The sequence below is a fragment of the Gadus macrocephalus genome, chromosome 22, assembly GCF_031168955.1.
Source record: "Gadus macrocephalus chromosome 22, ASM3116895v1".
Taxonomy (NCBI): Eukaryota; Metazoa; Chordata; class Actinopteri; order Gadiformes; family Gadidae; genus Gadus; species Gadus macrocephalus.
This window is the reverse complement of record NC_082403.1, coordinates 8,620,168-8,645,041: the sequence shown is the minus strand read 5'-3', so window position 1 is coordinate 8,645,041 and position 24,874 is coordinate 8,620,168. Positions and strand designations below refer to the sequence as shown.

The window sequence follows — 24,874 nt, the reverse complement described above, 5'->3', positions numbered from 1 at the left end:
GACAGGCAGGAACAGCTCGACCGGAAAACCACAACAACCACCCCTGCGCAGAAGGAAACACCTAGAACCCCCTCTGAGATGGCCCGCACCTATCTCCCAAACCCTGTGATGCTAAATTACCCCCCCCCCCCCCCCCCCCTTCACAAAGTTCCTCGCCCCGAGGAATCACAGAAAAAAAACACAGCCCTCAGAATAACTAATTTCCCTTTAAAATAATGAGCTTCAACCCCCAATATAACAACAGGCACAACAATGAACAACATTACTTTTCTTATCCTACAGATAGCAGACAAAGTGCCCTGGTGGCCTCCTGGGCCGTCGAGAACCCCCTCCCCAGGGCTGGGTTGCACCCACTTTACACTACAACAGACCTGTTGAACCACAACATGCTTTATGTCGAAGCAGCTGAGTACCATACTCAGCTATGGACAGATCACACACGGAATGCAGGTTTATTTCTAATCAGAAGACTTAATTATTGACAGAGTCACAGCTACGCTATACGGGTAGCAACAGAACAAGGCACATGAACTTAACTATAAAACGCACACTAGCCTACTATGCTTTTGCTGCTATGACTGAGGGGTCAAAGCTTAGGAATTTGACTTATTATAATAACATAACAATAGAGAAGTTGAACTTAACGTAATAACCAAATAATACGTTTTCATTTCCAGAGCGCCTGGCTGGGAAGTCAAACTCCATTGGTTGGCAGGGCTCTTCACCAACAGAGTGTTGCAGCAGGTGGCAACCGGAGGGGGTTCGCATTGCTGCAGTCTTTTTCTCCGCTACATAGCTGCTCTGAACTCTCCCCCTCAAGGGTGCTGGAGGGACAGGGGGCCTCTGGCAGGGAGTCGCCTGTCTGGCTGCTGATTTGAAGTTTGGTTTTTTGGGGGCCAGTATTCTAAAATTCAGAAATTCGCTTCAGGGACATGTTGCAGCTTGCAGCTCTATCGATCTTTCACATGGTTAATAACCCTAAAATTAGTTTTGCCTTTCCTTTTTATTTTAATAATTTGTTTCGTAGAAATCCACGATTACAAGCTAAACTGACGGAAAGATATAAGAGCTACAAATATAAATGGTTCAAAAACACTACGATCGTGGCTCCAAACGAACTAGGCCTATTTAGAATAGAAATGCAGACAGGAGAACCATATTTCGAGTAGAACTGTAAAAAACTGTGACAAAGCACAGGTGGCTGGTGGTAGGTATTGTATATGGTGATGTTCATAGAAATGAAAGCATCGCATCCTAAACGCCATCTTACAACCGAACACGCAGCCTTCTCATTAGTTTTATTGGCTTTTTAAAAAAAAGGTTGTTGGTATACAATTGTTAAATGTACCTCATGCGTTAGCTGTGCACAGCTGAATAGGGCCGCAGGCCTACGTTACAGTATTTTGTTATATTTTATAACATCGGTCATGATGGTGGTAGGCCTACTTGAAGAAAAATGCTTTCTGAGGTGGAACGCGGTATAAAAAGTTAGAGAACCACTGATCTATAATATGTAGGATGTGACTTTACACTCCAGTGCATTAGGGGGCGATATATGCACCTCTAAACTAGTTTTCATCCGCAAATTAACGACGAAGAAGAACGAGTCTGTTTCTGCCCGGTCCGTTTTATGGGAACACTACCGACTAAACATGGCAAACCATCTCCGCTTCGTTGCACGTACAGTAATGGTTCAAGAAGGCAATGTCGATGCCGCGTACAAGACTTTAAACAGGTGGAAATATGAATATTGATTTATTATAGTTTGTATTTTTTTCTATACCAGGAAGACAATTGTAGTTCTGTACATATTCTTATTAACCGCTTGCTAACTTCCGCTCCGGTTCAATGTCAAAGTAACCTCAGCTGTGCAACGTAATTAATGCCCTAGATGTTGGGTTTATTCATATAATTGAATGATTGTTTATTGGAATAATCATGAACTGGGGAGATAGGAAATGAACAGAATCCTTAAATTAAGGGCACAGTGGCTTAAAACTGCTTTGGTATCGTCTTCTATAACACCATATCATCAAAAACACACACCCTTTTTTTACAGAGGGAGCGTTGGTAGAGGCGAAACTAGTAAAGTGATTGGTCCTTACATTTAATTGAAACACTTACGATTTTAACTAGTTTGCGGTATATATTACCTAATATGTTGCTTGTGTATGGAATACCAAATCTCAATGTTTTCAGTTCTATAGCCTTTAGTTTACACAAATGTAATTTGCCGTAGCTTACACAAATGTAATTTGCCGTAGCTTACACAAATGTAATTTGATTGAACCACAAGCAGTGGTCCATGGACAAAGATAAAAGGGGTTTACTTGCAACACAGATCTCACCTGGACAGTCATTTGAGGTGGTACTTTTTTTTTTTTTAGCTAAACAACAAACGGCACATATTCCGTCTTTCTTTAAGTTTTGTCCACTTTGGCGTGAGCAATTTCCATTATTTAATCTTTCAGTTTAATTTTTTCCATATGCCATTCTTAATTTATATTTGTCTCCATTCTCAAGAGTCCTGGCTCATGATGGCGTCATTGAGGCTGTTAAGCGGAAACGGTACTTTGAGAAGCCATGCCGAGAGCGACAGAGGAAAAACTTTGAGAACTGCAAGCGTATCTACAACTCCGACATGGCCAGGAAGATAGCCTTCGTCTCCAGGACGTACAGAGACGATGCCTGGGTGGGATGTTAAATCAAAGGAAACGCTAGGATTGCGGGACCAGGTGGTTAAACGAAGAAAAACGAAAGTGATGAATTCCTTGTGAACTTTGAGGAATATAACTAGATTGGGTCCTGTAATTCATTGACTGATGTATACCCAAGATGTAAAAGGAAATATGTGCATCTTTTTGACAGAATTGTCCATGTTATTTAAATAATTGGCAGTGCCTCGAATATGTTTCAATCTAAATTGCTACACTCTGATTATTGATTTTGACTAATTCATCTCCAGATTTGTATCATGTTTAGCAAACATAAAATTGCATGAACTCAGTCGTACAACTGCTTCTTAGGTAGGATCCCTTTTTAGTTTTGTTTTCATCAATGTGGCTGGTTTTGCCCAAAAATAACTAAATTAAAAAAAAAAATTATGTACGTTTTCATTATTGCTGTCCTGAAGCCCATTCATTGATCAATTGGTGAGCATCTGAATGTAGGCCTATTTGTGATGACAATTTTACTGTTGGAACTGCAAAGTGGAGTAGTTGCTATAGAGCGTAGACTGTTGATTGACAATCTGAGGGCCAGCCTCCAACAATGCAAACTATTTAAAAAAAAAAAAAAACGTTATTAATGCAAACTAATTTTGTATTCAATATGAAGATGAATGTACATGTGTTCTGGATAAAAGTTAAGATACAGAAATAATGTTTGTCCTAAAACTATTGGTTCAACATGCAGGAAGAGTGATACCCAAGTTGATTTGCAATCTATTTTTATATTCACTTCATGCCTGATGCGTTGGGTGATTTTACTATAGCTAATGTGTTGAAATAATGTTTCATTGGCATTATACGGATCATGAGAGCAGAACGGTGGATAGACAATATTTGAACGCGATGGGATAAACAACAATCGCTAAAGTAGGTCTGCATGTTACAAAGGGGTCATCATGAACCCATCCAATACTCATTTAAAACACATTTAAGTCAACTAGAAGGACATAGGTCTACATTTTATGCTAAAATGTAGCCTACCTTTTTGTTGACCTACTACCTACTATTTAACGTGTCTACTTTTAACAAGTTATGTTTGTTCTTGGCTATTTATGTGAAATGCTGCTGCAACACTTGAAGGTCCCTTTGGGATGAATTACAATTAAGTACCGTATCTCTCTATCTATTAAACCCCAAATAAGTGTATGGCAGTTTAAATGATCAAGTGCATTAAACTCAATGTATGCATTTTATCTGGTCTCATCTTTTTTTGTATTTATTGGTATATTTTGTACTTTCGCAGAGTTCGTTTCTAAATGACGATATGAGTAGCTTACACTGTGCAAATCAACACGACAAAATAATGCCGCGTGTCTTTTGTTCACCATGTGTACACCAGCGCACCACACGATCAACACGTGCGGGGGCTGGGTCAGAAATGTACTTTTACTAACCAATCAGCGCTACGAATGTCGCTGAATGGTGCAATTTGGAGCAAATGGGAGGCTACTCTTATTTACGGCAGCCAATTGCATGGCTAGATTCAGCACGTGTAATGCCCGTGGAGAAGTGTCACTTTTTCACATGTTTTCCTGACCAAGGCTTGGACTGACAAAGTAAGGGGTATCCAAAGCCGACAGAAAGGGAGGGAAAGGGAGCCAACAAGACAACATCACAGGCTACATACAACATACACGCCGAATTACCGTTGGGAAAGGCTGTCTTCACTCCACATTGTAACTATCTGCAACAATTTGCTAACGTCATTTCGTTATTTGCGTTCCTGTCTACGTTATATCCACTCCTACTTGAGGTGAGAGCTTAATGTTTGTCATTGTGTTGTTCCTTAACCATAATAGTCGTTATTATTGGAGTGAATTTTTTGTAATTACCTTTGTTCTGGTTAACTGCGTTAACAGATATAACGAAAAGCTCATGGTCAAAATGTTTCCAAATGATTATTTGAATGCTTTGTTATAATGTATATTTTTAAGTTATATTATTATATTTTGATATACCATAACCTAATTTACAGTGGCAAAGTTAAAGTAATTATATAGTAACAAAATCACCGGGACACGTTTTGCTGATATGACTTTTCTTTTTTTATAGTAACACAGTATCGAATGTGATAAACTAAACTAGACTATGTGATCAACACATTGGGAGGACGACACCCATAATGTTTTTCCATAAAACAGTATTTACCTACTGTAAGATTAATTTATATCCAATCAAAATAACATAGGGTTTTAAGAATACATCTCCTGTGGTTGTTTCTCTTTTCCTATTTCCGAAATATTTCTTAGTGTTAAAACGGAGTTGAACACACTTCTTTCTGTTAAAGATTGTGTTCTGTACTGGTATGCTGTAAGTGTAGCCAGATGTTAATACAGTTCTGTGTAGGTTTTTTTTCATTGTCGTAATATATGTGGGCGGGGGTCGTATGTAGATAACTGAAAAAAAAAAAAAAAAAAGGTGGTGGAATTTGGTGTTCAGCATTCAGTAATGTGATGTTTTAGCAGTAGGTTGAATGTCAATGTTGATGTTCTCTATGCTATGCTCCCTATATTTCCCTTTGGTGATATAATTACAAATAGAGAATTGTTTTTAACTCCTCGTCCCATCTCTTCTTTCAAGGTTTGAGGGATGAACTCGCTGAGCACGTCGTCCAAATGGCCGTCTTACGACTCACTCTCCTCCACCCCAAGTCTTCTCCTCAGCGAGAGCGAACACACGGAGGACGAGGCGGACCTCCTCTCCTCCGAGGGTGAAGGGGAGAGCAGAGGAGGAAGTGTGCTCTACTTGGCCGGTCGCGGTACAGGGGCCTCCGTGGTAGGCTTCCCCTTCCCGGGCCACCCCTCCGACAAGCAGTGCCGCAAGTCATGTCCCGTCGAGGCTTCACTGCCCGCCAAGGGCCCCTCCCCCGGAGCTGTCACACTGGGCTCCTCCTCGGTCTCACCGGGGGACACAGCGTTCGCTCAGAAAGTGAGCATGTAGCCGCTTACATAATGCCCGTAAACCCTGCGTGCTAAAGCTTTAAACATTGACTTGAAGCCGATACGGCATTGAGTCATGGCTTGGTTTTAATGTGCATTCTCTCCTTCTCTTTCCCGACAGTGTGCTGATTTGCAGAAATTTGTCAGACCGCTGATTGAACTACTGAATGGGCTGAAAAGGGGACGATTCGAGAAAGGTAATCCTTCACATGATAACAAGCTCCTTCTATGTACTGTGGATTGAGGGAAAGCCCTGCGTATTGTAAATTTGTTATTTCGATCTATTCATTTTCAACATGTTCTAATCAAAGTCCCTTTGTCTGCTATCAGGTCTAACAGGCTTCCAGCAGAGCGTTGCCATTGATAGATTGCAGAGGATTTTAGGAATCCTGCAGAAGCCTGACATGGGGTAAACAATGAAAATATTTTAATGAAAACGTCTGGCAATAATGCTTTAAAGTTGCGCTTTTTTTTTTAATTGCAGCTAATTATCCATAATTAATTTCCCTCCGTTTTGTTTTTGCCCACAGTGAAAAGTACCTCCAGACCATTGTCCAGGTTGAGATCTTGCTTCGAATGTGGTTCCCTCAGATGAAGCCTCAGTCTTCCGTCACACCCACCAATGAGCGAGTCGTGCTGGGCCCTTCACGCTGGCGCCAGAACCAGTTGCATATCCCAGTCAAGGCAAGCCTTTGACTGGATCTTTAAAAATGTCAAGACAGTACCATTCCCCAGCCCACATTACTCATCTCCTAAGCCTCAGTAGTCCACTTGCACTGTGTATGGTTATGAGTTGATCACATTGGTGTGTGTGCCACTGCCTTCTCCTAATTGTCCATCTTCATTTCATTATTTCTCCCTCTAGAAGCGAAAGATGAGCTGGTTGAACCCTGACCCCTCTGACACCATCTGGCCACAACATCAGCAAGCCAAGCGTCATCAGAGCGGAGATCTGGTTGACTGCTGCCACACAGTGACTTCAAACAATGTTATCTCGACGCGCCTACCAGGGACATCTTCACAAAAGAGGGTAAAGGAGGAAATCAAATCTGGGCTTCCCGCATGCGAACTCTTGGACAGTGTCGACCGGCGGCATTCGTCTAGCAGGAGGGAAAACAGAACATGGAGAAGACTTCAGAACTCCCCACCTCCCTCCCTGCGTAGCAACCCGGCTACACAAGATGGCTCTGTCTCGTCGAGCTCTGCCATTCCCACGGCTGACTGACCTTAGCTGCTCCCGGTTTATAGGTGTAAGGCTGCCAGACAGTTGAGGCCTGAGGATGCCAGACAACGTGTAAACAGGGCGGGCCCCGAATGACATCACTTCCCATCTAGCAGTGGAGTCGTTAGCGACATGAGACCTTGCCAAGGCGTTGCAAGGGAGAACTGCTGCTTATTTTAACACTCAATCGTGGGAGGAATATGGACACTACGGACATTGCACTATGAACACCTTCATTTGCCTATTGTTCTATCTGCAATTTACTTTTCATATGTCAGTTCATAATACATATGTGTATTCATACATGTATTTTATGGGTTTAAAAGATTACGGTTTTGATAATCCAATGTTTGATGCATCTTCCCAATCAGTGCTCTATTTTCGATTTTGTCGTATCAAAGAACAGACTCAGAGAACTATTCATGATTTTTGGAAAGGCAGACATGTAGGCCTGTCCTTAAACTGAAGTAAAGGATCTTCCATTGTATCAGTCCTACTTATAAATTAGGACTTGCACAAATCCAACATTTCTGGCTACATCAATCTGTAGTGCAAACAGGCATTAAGCCTTGGATAAAAAGTGACACAATTGAAATAGCCACAATTGTAGCTATTAAAAACAATATTGCACAGACAATTTACAGGCATAAAATGCCGGCTAAAATATGATATTAAAAGTTGTACTCGCACTTTGGATGATTACGAGGAGATATTAACTAATGCCAATGACCAATCATCTAGGTATTCTTTTAAGATTTACTCAAAATAAATGCAACTCGAAAGCAATGTTCAAATGGCTTGTAGCCTGGTGATTGTGCAATCAGAATTTTGTTTGGTTCTTGACTGCACTTATTTATTTTAGTGTTTTTATTTTTACTCCTGCTCTTTTGACACTGTGGGTTTGATGTTCTTGTTTTGTCATTTACAACATTGAAATACATAGTTGATTGCCCTATTTATTTCAAATGGGTTTAATGTAACATCTCAAAATAAGAGTTATATGTGGAAGACAATAAACCAATGTGTTCTCTGTTTCTACAATTGTACTATTAGTGAGATTTTCTTTCTCTATTGACATGAACTCAACGTCCTTATTGCATCTAGGATTTATTATATTCTAGTCAATATGACATTTATCAAACTATTTCAGGTGGAATTACGTTAATAACAGGGAAGTGGCTAAATTATCAGATTTCAAAATATTTATTATTGGATTTTTTCCTTAATTTTTAAGATAGTTAATGATTGCCAATTCACCTTAGATTTATTTGAGTCCTGCTACGAACAACTGAAAGATCAAAATTGTCCCTCAAATTAGTTTTTTGTGAAGAGATCACCTTTTGCATTAGGCCATTTAGAAATTTTTAAAAACCGGTGAATACCTATACCTGCAGTTTCATTATGACATCTTTGGTGAATTTACTGCCATCTGAACTCTGAACCTACATTGAAAAACGATAACCTAGGCGACAATTAATTTGGAATAGTCTACCAGGTGGGGGCGCTAAAAACCAAAAGATGCACATGTACTGGGTGGCGCGATAATGGCGCTGTATTTGCGGAAGCGACTCCACGAGCAACAGACGAGTAAACATACCCTGGTTAATCAGACCAATGGATGTACGAGACCAACTCACAATGTCACACCGCTACTACAACTTTTAGCTCTAGCTGTTGAATGCAAATTCTAACGAAATATTGATTTTTTGCACGGTGGATAAGTTTCCTTTTTATCAAGGCCGAAAGTACAATACGTTAACTACCATACCAAACGAGAACGTTTCCCCGAGCGGTATTAGTCGTGTCGGCTAGCCGAACTAGCAGGTAGCATCGGCTACGGCTAGCTGTGTGGTGATGGTCGTAAGCAGCGCTAGCTCCTCCAGAAATGGCTGCAGGATCGGGCGCTTCTGGCGGCTCTCTAGAGTCCAAACTAGACAAGAAGTTTCAAACCGTTTCGAATACGATGGACTCAATACAAGGACTATCGACATGGTGCATCGAAAACAAGAAGTTTCACAACATGATAGTGAAATATTGGATGAAATGGTTAAGGAAATGTAAGTTGCTTAACTCATCTCGAACTGGTTAGCCATGCTTGCTTTCACTATTAAGTATTTTATAGGCAAGACAGATATTGGATAATTAAGCAAATAGTGTTCTCCTTACTATTTTACTATTTGTAATATATTGAGAATGATCTTGTGTTTGGTCCAATATTGATAATTCTATAACGGCTTGTTTGGTATTGGCTAGCTAGCTCGCCAGGCTCAGATGCTGCTCAGAAGACAGCCTGGTAGTAACCAGCTACCTCGTCAGGCTCAGAAGCTGATCGGAAGACAGCCTGGAAGTAACCAGCTAGTTAGTCAAGCTCAGAAGCTGCTCAGAAGACAGTCTGATAATAACTAACTAGACAGATCTGTTTCGAAAAGTTTGACTTTAATTACAATTGTTAGTATGCATTTCCCCTCAATCCCACCCGGCCCCGATAGCTGAAGTCCAACTTCTCGAACTCTAATTTGACATGTCGTGATATTGATCAAATTGCTTGATAGACCTGCTTCTTAATTATGATGATCATATTTTTTGTCAGGGTTATTCATGAAGCAAATTATTACTGAATGCTTTGTTTCAAAACTGGACGTATTCTTCTAGTATTCTTAATCACTAGTTTATGGATTTATCTTCTGTATTTAGGTGTCTTGTTATTTTCCAGTGCTTATTATATGAGACTAGCGATGTCTTTTGGCCGTCTATGGTTGTTAACCTAAATATCGTCTTCCGGATCTGAATCACATTTTCTGATCTTATTTATCTTCCATTAAAATATAATATAATTGTTTTTTCATGTTGGATACAACTTATTTGAGTTCATTTGAAGTGAAGCTCTTAAAATCCCCATCACTCCATTTTGGTATGTCTTAATCGCATCAGCATGTGTTAGTGTCTGAGGTGATGTTTCAGTTTATTATAAACAAGTCTATTATCAAATGTTTGTAAGGGTATGTTGACATTTGACCATGATCCCTGTCTTGCAAATGTTTTGTGGCCAATTTAGACGCGTTTCCTGTAACACAAACTCAGTGAAAGCTGATGGTCTCACCTTTCAAATTAATATTTTACCACAGTAATCAGGGGAAAGCTTGTCTTTTAAAAAATTAAAGATTCTGAGTGTCTACCACTAACAGGGTGAGATAACAACAGCACTGTGTTTTAATGAGTGTTTTTCGCATCCCATTTGTCTGTATATTAGTGAATACAACCTCTAGCCTATATTAATTAACCTGACAATGCTGTGGGATATTTTTGGAATTGTCAAAATAATACGTATAACCACTCCTATTAATATTAGGCTAGTATTCTCTTTAGATATACTTTTGCAGCACTCCTAAAATGTCATAACCATTTGACAATGTTTTAGTATGTTGTTATGCTGCCATCACATTCACCCTCATTGAAGCCTTCATTGGACTACAGCCTTCTACGCAAGTATTCATTGTGGTAGATGTGGCAATATTCAGGAATAACTTCTGTTGATTATAAGACTGCACTTCACCGGGATCAACAAGGTGATTCCCTCAGGCCGTCGGTCACGCTGTTAGGTTCACAATGTTGCTTGGTTGTCTTTTTTAATTTTTAATGCAATAATAATCTAAGTTTTAGTGTTTATATAGAACATTGAAATTAAGTCACTGCTTAAAAACAGCAGGAAAAGGCGAGCTTTCGAACATTGAGCAGGAGCTTTAAGATGACTAGCTTGTATATTTAATGTAACGCTATGGCTACAGACATCCCTAATAGCTATAATTGTAATAGGTTCACTTCTTAGATTTGAGCTTTTAATGGGACTTTGAGTGTGTTTATGTTTATGTGCTGTACGTGGTGAATGCTTTTATACAATTCTATTTACATAAGAGGTTGGTTTATAGGCGGTTGGTGTGCTTGTTCCTTTGTAGCGATACCGTTTCTACAGGGAAATAAGATGATGAATGGATAGGGCAGTTCTGTGTCTGCTTCAGTTATATTCTATGGATAGGTTTGGTTCAGTCCATGGATTGATAACCAATGTATTTTGGTTGTAACATGAATATTAGTGATCCGTTGCATTTATTGAGCTTCATTCTTCTTGTTGCGTTAAATGTGTCTTTGTCACTTCGGAAGCTCTCCGAATGGTTTTGCCACTCTCCTCTTGTGAATACTATAAATCTAGTCTTGATAATGTCTTGTTACAAATCGGATAATCAGACGGAGAATGGAAGAGCAGTGTCTTTTTAGTGGGCTATTAATATTATATTACAAAGCCTTGTATTGCTGATATTGTATTATTGCATCTTGCCGCTCAATTCATAGTTTAGTGCAGATCAACACTTAACTGCTGGCTATTTAAGCTAGAAACATTTGTGAAGCGTTGTAGGCCCTAAGGTTTGCAGAAAAGGGGGCTCTAGGAGCCAAAGTGAAAGGCTTGCTCCCAGAAATCAAACACAAAGATGGCCCAAAGAGGACCCTTATGGTTGTTTGTCTTCAATGGTTGATGACTGAAAAGCGACTACAAATTGTTTGACCCAATTTTAATATAATTCCTTCCTTGTCAATCCAGGTGTCCCTAATATTGCTCAATGTATTTTGTGGATATACTCAAGGGAGACTTTTAGCCAATAAGAGGGTTAGTGGAAAATAACAAATCGGATTACGTGAAATGGAAACGTGTATGTCATTGTGTGTTTCCTGGATGTGTTGTCTATGAACTGTGTATGAACCTCTGTCTTTATGCGATTTTACACTGTTATTTGTCTGACCCAATTAGTTGCATATAGTTTGAATATTTTCTTTGATTTGAAATATTAATTAAAGTAGTCAGCGGCCCTTAATAGTATTGTTTAGTCATACACAATTCAATGTAGTATTATGCCATCTTTTCCATCATTAGTTAGGGTTGTAGTTATATCAAACATTGTTCTGCCCAAATGAATGCTAGCAATAAATGGGTTTTGAATGACATAATTACATACAACTGTCCTCTTTTCAGCAGAGACAATTAAGCATTCTCCCTACAGAAATGATCATTTAAAAAAAGTATAAATATATATATAATCATCCATATTACCAAGCCATGTGGTTAATCTCATATGGTCCTTTGGTTTTATTGTTCGCTAAAGGAATTAATTTTGCTAATCATGTCTTTTTTTGCGAAGCATAACAATTTTTTACCATAGCACACGGTCTCTTAAAAATGTGTGTTATGTTGGAGCCTGCATTTAGTATAGCACACTTCCTCCACTGGTAAAACAATAGCAGCCAGCAGTTACACATTTATGTTGAACCTTTAGGGAGAGGAAGGATATTATTTGTTAATGTTGGCCTGTTTGAATGAGCGTGCTGACACGTGAGAGGATTTGGTTACCAACTGTCGAACTGTAGATAGTACAGAGTGTAAGTGTCTTTCTATTAACAGTTGTTTTTGTTTTACTGGTAAAAGCTGAATCCAGTTACATCTTGTGCTATGAAAATGAAAAATATTGATCTCTTTACTGGCCTCATGTTTGCAGACAGATCTTTGGACGGACGGGGATTTGTTACTCTCTGGTGTCTAAATGTATCCATGATAGAAATATCACTAAAGCCAAATGTAATGTCGTTGTCAATTCATTATAATGCAGTCGTGCATTAGCAGTCGTTGCTCCCACTCAGTTTTGTATCTTGTGTCCCATAGCTGATGCAGCCCACCGGCTCAACCTGGTGTACCTGGCCAACGACATCATCCAGAACTGCAAGAGGAAAAACGCCATTGTGTACCGAACGGCCTTTGCCGAGATGCTTCCCGACGCATTCCTCATGGTCAAGTGAGTGGTCCGACACGCCGCACCCAGCTCCGGAGCAGGGCTCGAGTCTGGCTGGCTCAAACCTTTTGAGTCCTCCAACCTCTGGTCATACAGGGCTTGAACCCACACGTTTGCCCACGTTTAACAGTTTTGTGTGGGTGGATAATGTAGATTGTTTCGTCTGAGTCGAGTGAACGGGGCTACTTCAATAGTAGTGCACCAGGTGTTTTCTCATCATGCTCGAGTATTTCCCGCCCAAATTGCAGAATGTTAATAGTGAACGTTGGTGTTAATCTCCCGCTCCCTCCCCTGCAGTAACGACGGTAACCCCAAGGTGATCCGGTCCGTGGAGAGGATCCTGACCATCTGGGAGGAGAGGAACATCTACAAGGGCGCGCTGATCGGCGAGCTGAAGGGCTACCTCAAAGAGGAGGTGAAGGAGGAGTCTCCCCCCGACACGCCGGCGGAGAACAAAAGTACGCCGTCGCTTGTTGTGTTGTGCTGACGAAGTGACTTCCCAAGCACTCTCACTGTGTTTTTAACAGGCCCCATCCAGAAAATAGGACTTGTGAAAAGTGGAATGGCATGCCAAACCAAACACTATTGACAGCGTGAGATTTTTAAGTGATTCGGTAAAGTGATGTACTGTTTATGCGATCCGTTTGAATTTTTTCGTGCCACAAATTGGAAATTATAACACAGCATGGTTAAATACTTTATTTATCAATAACGGGACCCCTCTGCCTTGGGACGTTGCGTTACAAATCTTAAATTAAAAACCCCGGTCAAACGCAAAAACATTATGCTCAAATCGCGGTAGAAGAGTATTTACATTTCAGCGTATTAAATATATTATTTTGAATAATGTACTATGAAAAGATACCTCTGCTTTTCCTTTGCCACATCGCCAGCCCCGTCGTACATTATTTTCCAATAACGGGACACCCTGGAGTGTTCTTTTACTTACTTATCTGGCATCACTAGCTTGCATATGTTTCCGTAATGCGGAATAACTCCAGAGATGCATTGTATATGTTATTGCTTTTCATTTTCAAAAATGTAATTCCTTTTCTTGCAGCTCCATCTGACTCCAAAGCTGCCCTACAATCCAAGATTGTTGCAGAGTTTGTGGTGAGCAGTGAACCTTTAACCCCTGTCTGAACCTTGCCAACGGTACTCTGCCATTATTAATATATTATAATACCATATCGTATTTTCTTTAGAGGTACAAGTAATGGATGCCATGTCCAACAGTAATAGTAGTAAACAGTGAGTGGATTAAGTCAACTAAGTCTGCATATTATAATGAATTGTAGAAGAGTAGGTCAAATTCGAACAACAAAGGGAAAGCCTTGTTTAACCAGGCCGCGGGTACAGCCTGTGGCACTATGACCCTTGACCCCTGCCGTTCTGTCTATAAATGGGGCTGACGGCTACCCAGTTTGCCTCGCCGTTCAAGGTCAATTTGACGCAGAACAATAATTCAGGCTCTTGAGTGCAGCCCCGAGCCCTTAAAGCTGGTGGTGTGATATAAAGGGTGGCATGGGGTGTGCTGAATATACTCTGAGCCATCCATTCATATTAAACGCCACACTGCTTGTTTAAGGACAAGAGATTTTGGCTTGGAGCCTGGAAAGGGTGCCTTTCAATAGCTGATCCAATACAATATACTGTACTACGTATTACTACTAAGATGCTTCATTTTGAAAAACATCTTAAGAATTTGGTTTTACAGTTTTTTCACGGGTAATGCAAAAGCCGCATTTGAAACACAAGTGTCTCCTATTTGGACGTGCCAATGACCCTCTTATTGTGGCCGGATCTTTCCACAATGTGTAATCATGGAGTGTGTCTCCCCCCGGTCTCCTCCAGCCTGCGGCGCTGGTGGAGCGGCTGTCCACCTACAAGAGCTCCGTGGAGGAGGTGGAGCTGAGGGAGAAGCAGCTGGCCGCCATGAGGGTCGACGTCTGCAGCTCGGCCGCACTCAGAAAGCTAAAAGGTGCTCCCAGTGTATCCCAGTGTATCCCAGTGTATCCCATTGGCTTCATCCCACTAGCCTTATCCCACTTCATCTCCATAATAACCTAAACCTACATTTACATTTAGCCGGACGCTTTTATCCAAAGCGACGTACAACAAGTACATTTGTCATAAGAAAGAGAAACCTAAACCTACGTTTGATTTCCGCAGACAAGGCCGGAGGAAAGCGGTTCTCCCGGGACTTTGAGGAGGGAAGCACCAAGCTGCAGGACTTTGTCAGGTTCCTGGAGGAAGAGAGCAAGGGAGGCTCCGGATTACTGGAAGCCCTGGGCAACGCAGACATCTTCTATGAAATGCAGTATCAGGAGGTCAAGATTGTAGCCAATGTAAGTGACCTGAATAAGCACCCCCACAGTACTTTGGGTTGGTCCCTTGAACTATTCAGAAACCGAAATCAAATTAAAACAATGTTCTTTGTCTGGGCGAGTGTACACACCAAACATCACCCATGGTTCACCATTGGGTGCTCTAACATTGATGAGGCCATTTGACTAACGGATCCTTAATGTTCTGTAATGCAATGACTGGCCATAGCACAATGAGTTTAATGGCTTCAAGTCCACTATCAGTCCTTGTTTTAAAGCTAAACGTGTGTGTGTGTGTGTGTGTGTGTGTGTGTGTGTGTGTGTGTGTGTGTGTGTGTGTGTGTGTGTGTGTGTGTGTGTGTGTGTGTGTGTGTGTGTGTGTGTGTGTGTGTGTGTGTGTGTGTGTGTGTGTGTGTGCTTTGTTAAGTACTCCTCCCTTGGAGATAATTGTAAATGTTTATCCTCCAACCACATAATTTGCAAAAAGATGGCCTGCTTGCAAAAGAATATATATGCAAAAATATGTCGAAGACATCACAACAAGGGCAGCTCACAGTCCTATGCAGTGCATAGGACTAGCCCAAAACTGGCTACAAGAACAAGTTCTTCGTCCACTAAGTTAACTACCGTCTTCTGACCTCTCACCTCTCAAGGCGTACCAGACCTTCGCCAACCGGGTGTCCCACCTCAAGCGCAAGCTGGACGCCCTGAAGAGCACGCTGCCCGACCTGGACGAGTCTCCCGTCCCGTCGCCCTCCGCCGACGCCCCGTCGCCCACAGGGTCCGAGTCCCCCTTCCGGGGCATGATGGACCTGTCCCACCCGGACCCCGACCTGGACGGCTCGGCCATGGACGACGAGGCGGAGCGCCCGGCCCCCAGCCCCTTCTCCTCCCCCGGGGGCTCCCCGCCGCCCGTCTGCCCCGCGGCCGGCGAGGACGACAACCGCGACGTGGAGGACATGGAGCTGTCGGACGACGAGACGGAGGGCGGCGGCATCATAGGTAAGACGGCGGTAGAGGCGGAGGGCGTGGGGGAAGCCAGCCGGGGCCGTGCCCAACAGCCACTCACAAGGTCCCCCGAGGTGTGCTTTGACTTGAGGTGGCCAGGCTGACTGTGGAATGCAATTGGAAGCGTTCATATGAACATCTCAAGGGGTTATTCTTACTAAAGACATTTGAACAATATTTTTCATTTTTAGTGGACACCTTAGTGTTTGAAGAACAATCAAACATATTTATGGAAGTAATATCTGAGGACAGAGATACTCTCTATTCAAAGTAGTGATAAAAAAAGTATTTCCTGTAGGCCCCAAGCCACCCTTTCGCCAGGGACTCACGCTTTGTAGCTTAGCAAGAGGCTAACTGTAGCGTTTTGATTCCAAGTGACCCCTATGTATAACCATCTCCTATGTTTTAACCACTGCCACCTGCAGTGGAGGAGCAAGTCACGTGCCCGTCCCCGCCCATCCAAGTAGCCAATCCCGTGGCAGCTAACGGTCATCCGCCGTCGACAGCCACGGTGCCACCGGTCGTCCCGACCCCACCCTCTGTGGCTCCGGCCCCAGCCAGCGTGCCGGCCGTGGACCTGAGTAGGATAGGTGCCCTCCTCAACAGCCTGACCTCCGCTTCCAAGACCACAGGTGAGTGCTAGCCGCCATGTTGTCCATAAATAGATATACGAGGACTCTAATTGGCTATGATTATCCAATTGTAAAGCATATATTGGTGCTCAGACTTGATTAGCCTGTACAGCAAGTGCACCGGAGTGCACTTGCTGCTTCAGAGCATTAGCTGGGAGGCTTCCTCTATTACCGGGGATTTAGTAATGACTTTGGGAGAAGCTATGGCTCGTACTCGAAAGAGTGGGTGCGCATGCAAGCATCGAGGGCACATCTATGTTTGGCGTCCTTGCTAGGAGTTTACATGCATAGCCGATGTATACAGAAAGAAAACGTAACAATTGACGCATACTTCTAAGTGGCAGATCGGTTGTGTGCATGCGAGTGCGTCGTCGCAGTGTCTCGCCGCAGATCCAATGCTTGTGTAGCTGTAATCTCATCGCCGTCGTGGTGCTCTCCTGGTCCTGGTCCCAAGTGGTGTCATTGGACCACGCCTCAACCCCCCCCCCCCCCCCCCCCTGTCTCTCTCCTCAGGGCCAGCATTGGACAGCCCCACCTCCCCATCCCCCACCCCTCCAGCCCCATCAGCCTCTCTGGGGAACCGCCTGTCCAAGGGGGCCGTGACCCCCGAAGGACTCCTAAGTGCTCTGACCAAAGTCCAAGGTCAAGGTGGCTTGCAGGGTGAGAACACACCTAACAGAGGCTACTGAGTAGTACGGGGGGGGGGGGGGGGGGGGGTGTCGTGCCTCAAGATTCAAGAGGTTTGATTCTTGGGGTCACAATTTTATTCTAGATACTTAATGTTTCCTGCTAGAAGCCATTCTCTATTCAGTACATATGGAGTGTAGATAAGACGATGTTGTTTTATATTGGATAAAGTTATATCAACTGAGCATATTGTAAACACACAATGCCGAACATCAAGTCGGTCAATAAATACATTTTGAAACATTTTATTGCACCCCTACTGTCTCTGTGTAGGAGGGATATCGATATATTGAATAAGCATGAGCCATTTCTAAACATTGTAGAGTGACTTGTAGTTCCTCCCTATATAGACCTCGGAGCTGGGCCATATATTGGTGTCGTATCAACATTGTGTGATGGACTATTCATTGCCCGGTTCTTCTTCGTCTTTAAGCAAGCGTTGTGCCCGGATACAATTTACCCGGCTTATTGTATCGCATTAGTAAATAGACTGCATGCTTTATTTCCTAATCCACATGACTATGAATTGTCAGAGATGCCATTCAGAATGGATGGGAATATCTGAATGTCCAGATATTTTATGCAAATCTTGTGGCCTTCAGTTTCTTCCATTATTGTCCCGCTGTATGACCATATCAGATTTCCTAGCCTCAGATGCTAGTTTTCTCATAGTTTTCTTATTTTAAATATCATTATTCCCTTTTCTCCTCGCCCCCGTCAGGCCTGACCTCTATGCTAAACAGGCCGGCTCACAAAGTCCCCGCTGACTCTCAGCAAAGCAAAGCTCCACCCTCCCACCCTCCCCCCTCCACCCTGACTGCACCACCACCAACAACAACAACAACAGCAGCAGCAGCAGCAGTAGCACCACCTCAAGCCATGGGCAACCCTCCTCCCTCTCTGCCCTCCACACCTCCTCCATCAGCCTTTGCGGCGAGGCAGAGGGCCGCCCCTCAGCCTGAAGTCCCCGTCCCCCCCCGTGGGGCCCTGCCGGCCCCCAGTGCGGCCCCCCGCGCGGCCCCCGCAGCCGCCCGTGCAGCCTCAGCCCTGGTGCAGGCCCTTCACCGGGACATGGACCTGGCCCCGGAGCCCGAGCCGGCGGCGGGGGCGGCGGGGGCCTCCGACAGCCTGGAGTCCAAGATCCACAGCTTCCTGCAGGGCAACCCGGGCTTCAGCGCTTTCAACTTGAGCTTCGGCGCCGACGCAGCGAAGACGACGGCGGCGGCGGCGGCGGGCAGCCACAACCTCAGCCCCGGGGCCGGAACAGACACCCGCGACGGGACCCCCGTCCGGGACGAGGGCGGGGGCACGCCTACTCAGGACGAGGTCATGGACAACCAGGCGGCGCTGAAGTTCGCCTCGGAGCCGCCGCCGCCGCCGCAGGGTACAAAACTGTCTGCCCAAGCGGCGGGGGACATCTCGTCGCCTGGCACTTACCAGAACAACACCTCGCGTGTGCCCGCTGACCCCCCACAGCAGCCCCCCCGCATGCAGCAGCATCAAGGGGAGCCCCACAACGGCCAGGGCTACCAGCCGTACCGAGCCGCCGGCCAGGAGATGGCTCTCCCTGGGGCGGCGGCCCCCGCTGCACACTACCAAGCCTTTACTACAGAGCAGGGGTCCCGCCTGCCGCTCTTGGGGGGCGGCCCGGGCGCTGCCGGTGGCGGCCCGCCCGGGGAGGGCTTCCGGGACGACGGACACAGGGGCTGGTATGAGAGTACCAGGGGCCGGGGCGTGGTCGCACCAGGGGCCGGTAAAGAGCCACCGGGACGGTACCGCTACCGCCAGGACCCCCATCAGGAGCCACACAGCGTGGCTGCTCCACAGGGTCCCGGACCCCCCTCCGAGTTTTACAACAGTAACCTCCCGCCGGTGCCCAGGCTACCCCCGCCGCCCGCGGGCTTCGACGAGCCCCACGCCGCAGCCGCCGGCGAGCGTCGTCCCGCCCTCGCCCCGGAGATGGAGGGCGCTCCGAGGCCCCAGGCGGGTAGCATCATCAGCGGGATGGTGGTCCACGACCACCAGCACAAGTCCGTCTTCGGCCTCGACGACCCCCTGTACGATCGCCGTGACGACCACTACCGTCGCCCCGAGGACCTGGCTCACCCGGACGACCCGCGCTACCAGGACGACCTCGGGCACTACCGCGAGGGCCCCTATCGCCCCGCCGCTCCCCCTTACGGGGACGAAGGGCCCCCCTTCCGGCCGCCCCGGGAGCCTTACTTCCGCCCGGAGGATCCCTACTTCCGAGAGGACAGCCCGCCCCACGGGTACCCCAGGGGGGCCCTCTCCCCGTCCGAGGGCTTCCCCTATGACTTTCACCCCCATGGTTCCCCTCCCCTCTCGCACCAGAGGAGGCCGCCGCCGCCCCCCCATTCTGAAATGCGCCACCCTGGCCCGCGACCCCCCCTCCGCCCCATGCTCCACCCGGGACACCACCTTCGGCCGAGGGGGCCCTGGCACCCAGGGCCGCCCGTCCCTCCCTTCCACGGCGGGCCCGATCCGTGGCTTAGAGGCAAACGTCCGGGTCCAAGAGGCGGGGGGCCCGGCGGCCCCGGGGGGCTCGGTTTCCCCCCGAAAAGACCTTTCCTCCCACCCCGCTACTAACGGGGCAGGCAGCACCGAAGCTCTATGTGCACGTTGATGGAAGACGACGCCAGCGGGCCGTGGAGCCCAGACATGACCCAGAAGGGAGGCTGGACGGGGCTGGGCTGGGCTGGGCTCAGAAAGACAATCGGGGAAAACTAAAGCAAATAGGTTATCGGGTGAGTCCGGAGCGGAGAGCCGGGCGGAGAGCCGGGCGAATAGCCGAAGATGAGGAGAGGAAGCCTGAGGGAACAGGAGGCCAGAGGGAAGCCAACGGAAGTGGAGGTTGTGAGAGGATGCTGCGAAGCTGACGGAAGAAGACGGAAGATAAAAGAATATAAGAGGTGGCTATCTAAAATTCACTCTTTTTGTTAAGTTGTATTGTTTCTATTCTAATATCCTTTTATATTAGAGTTCATAAAGGAGCTCTGTCTTGGCAAAGTCCACAAGAGCTGCATGGCATGCTACTGTGCATGGACTCAAGGAAACATTAGTTATTTAAAAAAACAACAACATTATTTCAGTTGAATTCGACCAAGTTCTTTTCTCGTGAGGTTGACAGAAAATCTAGTTATTGTTCTACTGTTTCTCTGTGAAAACGTCTTCAACGGCTCGTTTCAACCCATAGCCTTCACCGCTTTAAAACTCAACCTTGTTTCAATGTTGTCGCGAAGAGTTATTTTAGATATTCTGGTCCTCTTTACAGTAATGCACGTTTGTTCAGACAGGGAAGTAGATTTTGTAAGTGTTGCAGCACCAAATGTTGTGTTTTGAAGTGACGCTTTCCTTGTTACTGCGGTGATTTAAATATGGCGACAGACTTGCGTATAGTCCAGAAGCTCAAATGATGGTTCTGCAGCTTAATTTAAAGGGAGAGAAATTGGTCTTTGGGAGGATTTGCTGTCTTTAACAACGGACGGAGAAGATACGAAGTTCATTTTGGAAGACGACGAAGATTCTTCTCCAGCAACATTTTATTTGTCCTGACTTAATAAAACTCTGACTTTAAAAAGACTGTTTTCTTATTCATCTGCCCTCATTCCACTGCCTGAAATCATCAACCATCACATATCGAAACAGGAGGTGTTAATGAGTATTTGATAAGACTGCTATCCAAATGATACCTGTTCCTTGAAACTTGCTATTAACTTCAATCTTTTAAAAATTAGATTAGATTAAAATGTCCTCGTCAGTTGATCATGCTCAAAATCTGTCATGATTGCAACATTTGAATTCAATGAATGTTGTTCTAGTTTAAATAAACTGAAATATCATGTGAAATTACAAAGTATCAAGTAAGGAGCCGTATATTTTTGTGCCCGTTAACTTAATGCTTCTGCTCATTACAAAATCGTGCAATTTCACCAGGACTTGGGAGAGCGACAAGGTCAAACTACTCTTCAAGTCACAATGATTGAATCAACTTCAGCACAGTGGTAGTTGCGTATTCTAGTTTGGACGTCAAATGTTCTGCCTCCATCCCGAGGGACTCCAACCGTTTAGAGCAGCATATTATCTTTCATTGTGCCGTAGAGTTTGTAATTAGGTGTGAATGCTTTTTGGATGGTATAAATTATCTCCTATCCCCTCAGATTCATTCATTCTGCTGTATTTTCAGTTTGGTTGGGAACAATTCAGTATTTTTGGTTCCTCACGAAAGAAACTAATAGCCGAGTGCTTGCTTGTTTATTCCAACAAAAATGTTTTCTCCATTTGATCAGCGAAACAGACTAAAAAGTGCCAAATTTGATTAAGTTGTTCAGTCTTTAATTGTCCACTCTTATTTTAAACATATTAAAACAATTGATTGGAACTGACTTTGTTGCCCCTCTTAACATTTTAGTATGGCAACCATTAGCAATGCATTCAATTAATAAAGACCTTTTTTGAACACTCCTTCCCAATTCTCAAAAGTTTATCCAATGCTATATAATCTGAAGGGCTTCTACTGCCTTAATTCTTATTGTAGTGTAATTGCAAGGCCAGTTAAATGTGTAATACCCTTGCAAACTAGATTTTCTGACGTCTCCAAGTGGGAATTCTGAACTGAACATCAACATTCAAATCCAAATTCTAAATTGATTTAAAAGTAAATAAAATAATTAGTTTCCGTATTTGCTATATACAGTATATCTAAATCTTTCTCATTTTAAAACTATAAGGTTTTAATTGCTAAACTTTCATTCACAATTTCCCTATATTTATCTTAAAATGACTTGACACAAATACTTAAACCCAAAGCTTTAGCCATAATTGTAAAAATGTTTAATACATGTTTAATACACATCGAAATGTATTCGATTTTATACAAACCCCATTGTTTTTTACCCCGTTAGTTGAAAATGATACAACGGTTGATTCCTTAGATACGACTCACCCTTACTTGGATTTGACTGTTTCTTGACTTAAAGGTCAAACATTGTAGCGCGTTATTTGTTCAGAATACTATCATATACCTAGTCCTGCCGCTAGGTGTCAGTAGATCTTTTCCCAAAGGTTACATCATATTTAGTAAGGCAGCACGTCCCGTCGAACAAATACCGTGGCCCAAATAATATGTTAAAACACGGGCTTTTCTTCAATTTATTCGTAGGTGTTTACTGCATGGAATGGCTAATCAACCCGGGATGGTTTTGTCCGCATAAACCCTACCACACTTGTTGTCGTGATGCTTCGCACATTGGTGTCAATAGCAAACGGAGTGGTAGTAACATTAGATCGCGTTTTTGTTTGGATGACATCCAGACGCGTCGACCCGTAACATATTGACGCACTTAAACGATGCATCACGTGTAATGGCATGCTTACGTTTAGTGTATGACTGTTCAATCATTGATTTTTTTTTTATGACTAATCTAACTTTCTTCTCTACTTCCCCCCAAAACACACCATCTCAATTCGCAGGCCATGGCCAGCGATTCCGAAAGTGACAATCCCACCCAAAGATTAGACGGTGTCTTGTTCAGCCATTTTCACGTTAGTATGAATCATAATCAACATGTGCCCTTTAATCAATTATTTTATCTGTTTGTTTGCTTGCTTGGTTAGCTGAAAAGACGTTCACAGATACTACTCTATGTTAAAGCAATATTAAATAATATTAAAATAAATATTGTTACCTTTCTTTAGATTTGATTGGAGGAAAAACAACGGGGAAGGTGAATGGACGAGTCGGGTTGAGTAAGTATACCAAACACACGACCTTTGGCTTTCCTGCTTGATGAGGCACACATCGCTCACATATCCAATGTTAATTTAAAACATAATATTAATAGTTAAGCCCTTTTAAATCTTTGTGTGTTAGGCCTACATGTTGACGAATGTTTTCATAAAGTGTTTTTTATGCAATAAAATCGACTGCCCTTATTGTGTGTAGGTCTATTATTTATGTACAGTGTTTCAGTGTGTCGACTTACTATTCGACTGTTGAATCATAGTCGTGATTCACTGTTATGTCGATGTCCAAAAAAAAACAAAAAACGGCAACCTGTCAATTTTAGGATAGTAACCTACCTAGCCTACTTTATATTTTTTATTCTGAGAATTATTTTCGATTTAGGCCTACATTAATTGTGCAAATAAAAATGTCATTAATGTGATGATTTTAATATTCATATGCCAATACCAATCTCATGCAATGATATGCTAATTTATTGACAAGTGATGGTAATATATATATATATATATATATATATATATATATATATATATATATATAAAATAAATTAAATGTAAATGATGGGCGTGGCCAGGAGGCGTCACATCACGGATAAACGAAGCACGCGCGGGATGATCTCTGCTAGATAAAGTCCTTCAGCGACCAGTGTATATTGAGGCTGAAGGGTCGGTCGTGGGAAGAGGTAGGATTTAGCAACCCATGGCAGATGGTAGTCCCGCCATTTGAGGTTAGCTAAGAAGTCTGAGAATATGTTGTGAATCTGAATTCAGCCCCCCTCCCCCTCCCCCCATTGAATGTGGAGTGAAATCCAAACCAAATATACTATATTCTTGTTATGGTACATTCATTGCTAGCTGTAGTATGTTGTCGTGACTCTTTGAAGTTTATCCCCCCTTTTTTTTTCATCTGGTGTGCGCATGCCGGTTGTGTACCTACCAAGTCATGTGGGCTTATTGTTTACATGCTTGGTCGGTGTTAAAATAAAACCAAAAAAGGCTTGAGTCCTTCTTATGAATAACATTTTAGGGATGAGGATCAATGTTTCATCTTGTATGCTGTCATGATTACATAGTTATTTCCACATGCATGTGACAGACACGTATTTCAGCACCACGGCCAGCTCTACCAAGAGAACAAAAGACGGATTTGCGTGCCTTGATGTCGGGGACCGTCTGCATGTGTTTTCCCAGCACGACATTCAGCGCTCCGATATGCAAAATAAACATCCATCGCTCTTTTTATCTGCCCCACATCAGCCGTAGGGATTGCTTTCATTTTAATTAGATCAACAACACCAGCAAAATCTTCTTCTGCACCGATAGCTAAATGCATTGGAACCGCATTAGCACCTAAACGGTCTTTTAATTGCTCAACAACAGATAAGAAGTTCGCGCCTGTTCTATCCATTTTGTTAACAAAAACCATGCGTGGAACAGAGTATTTTTCCATTTGACGCCAAACCGTCTCGGTTTGTGGTTGAACACCAGAAGAACCGCACAGCACTAATACAGCACCATCAAGTACACGTAATGAACGCTCTACTTCAATGGTAAAGTCCACGTGACCCGGTGTATCAATGATATTGATGCGATGATCATCAAATTGACCTTCCATACCTTTCCAGAAACAAGTCGTTGCTGCTGAAGTAATGGTAATACCACGCTCTTGCTCTTGTTCCATCCAATCCATAGTGGCCGCGCCATCATGCACTTCACCAATTTTATGAGAAAGA

At 43.8% G+C, this 24,874-nt stretch overlaps 3 protein-coding genes across 4 annotated transcripts; all 3 read left to right on the top strand.

Annotated features, from left to right (window-relative positions):
* Positions 1-1,574: 1,574 nt before the first annotated feature.
* On the top strand, positions 1,575-3,116 carry mrps21 (mitochondrial ribosomal protein S21). The gene is made up of 2 exons (XM_060042891.1): positions 1,575-1,735; positions 2,524-3,116. The coding sequence occupies exons 1-2, from the start codon at positions 1,653-1,655 to the stop codon at positions 2,702-2,704; spliced, it is 264 nt and encodes an 87-aa protein (XP_059898874.1). The 5' UTR covers positions 1,575-1,652; the 3' UTR covers positions 2,705-3,116.
* Positions 3,117-4,217: 1,101 nt separating this feature from the next.
* On the top strand, positions 4,218-7,936 carry LOC132450745 (circadian-associated transcriptional repressor-like). The gene is made up of 6 exons (XM_060042838.1): positions 4,218-4,482; positions 5,310-5,657; positions 5,790-5,865; positions 5,999-6,077; positions 6,199-6,352; positions 6,534-7,936. The coding sequence occupies exons 2-6, from the start codon at positions 5,319-5,321 to the stop codon at positions 6,891-6,893; spliced, it is 1,008 nt and encodes a 335-aa protein (XP_059898821.1). The 5' UTR covers positions 4,218-4,482; positions 5,310-5,318; the 3' UTR covers positions 6,894-7,936.
* Positions 7,937-8,442: 506 nt separating this feature from the next.
* LOC132450708 (regulation of nuclear pre-mRNA domain-containing protein 2-like) lies at positions 8,443-23,330 on the top strand. 2 transcript variants are annotated; one of them, XR_009523901.1, is made up of 12 exons: positions 8,443-8,947; positions 12,598-12,727; positions 13,022-13,182; positions 13,785-13,837; positions 14,579-14,705; positions 14,897-15,072; positions 15,705-16,053; positions 16,485-16,691; positions 17,205-17,351; positions 18,100-20,308; positions 22,869-22,940; positions 23,094-23,330. XR_009523901.1 is itself a non-coding variant. In XM_060042763.1 (10 exons), exons 1-10 carry the CDS (start codon positions 8,776-8,778, stop codon positions 19,983-19,985), a joined length of 3,408 nt encoding a protein of 1,135 aa, XP_059898746.1. In that variant the 5' UTR covers positions 8,445-8,775; the 3' UTR covers positions 19,986-20,978. The 2 variants fall into 2 exon arrangements, 1 of the variants encoding a protein (XP_059898746.1); XM_060042763.1 differs by lacking the exons at positions 22,869-22,940; positions 23,094-23,330 and having other exon boundaries at positions 8,445-8,947; positions 18,100-20,978.
* The last annotated feature ends 1,544 nt before the right edge of the window (positions 23,331-24,874 follow it).

Excerpts from the sequence above, each read along its gene's own strand:
- LOC132450745 (XM_060042838.1), top strand. The coding sequence starts at position 5,319 with ATGAACTCGCTGAGCACGTCGTCCAAATGGCCGTCTTACGACTCACTC. Across the intron at positions 5,866-5,998 it reads AAGGGGACGATTCGAGAAAG|GTCTAACAGGCTTCCAGCAG; the intron begins GTAATCCTTCAC and ends GTCTGCTATCAG. Across the intron at positions 6,353-6,533 it reads AGTTGCATATCCCAGTCAAG|AAGCGAAAGATGAGCTGGTT; the intron begins GCAAGCCTTTGA and ends TTCTCCCTCTAG.
- LOC132450708 (XM_060042763.1), top strand. The coding sequence starts at position 8,776 with ATGGCTGCAGGATCGGGCGCTTCTGGCGGCTCTCTAGAGTCCAAACTA. Across the intron at positions 13,838-14,578 it reads AGATTGTTGCAGAGTTTGTG|CCTGCGGCGCTGGTGGAGCG; the intron begins GTGAGCAGTGAA and ends GGTCTCCTCCAG. Across the intron at positions 16,054-16,484 it reads GGAGGGCGGCGGCATCATAG|TGGAGGAGCAAGTCACGTGC; the intron begins GTAAGACGGCGG and ends TGCCACCTGCAG.
- mrps21 (XM_060042891.1), top strand. The coding sequence starts at position 1,653 with ATGGCAAACCATCTCCGCTTCGTTGCACGTACAGTAATGGTTCAAGAA. Across the intron at positions 1,736-2,523 it reads GCGTACAAGACTTTAAACAG|AGTCCTGGCTCATGATGGCG; the intron begins GTGGAAATATGA and ends TCCATTCTCAAG.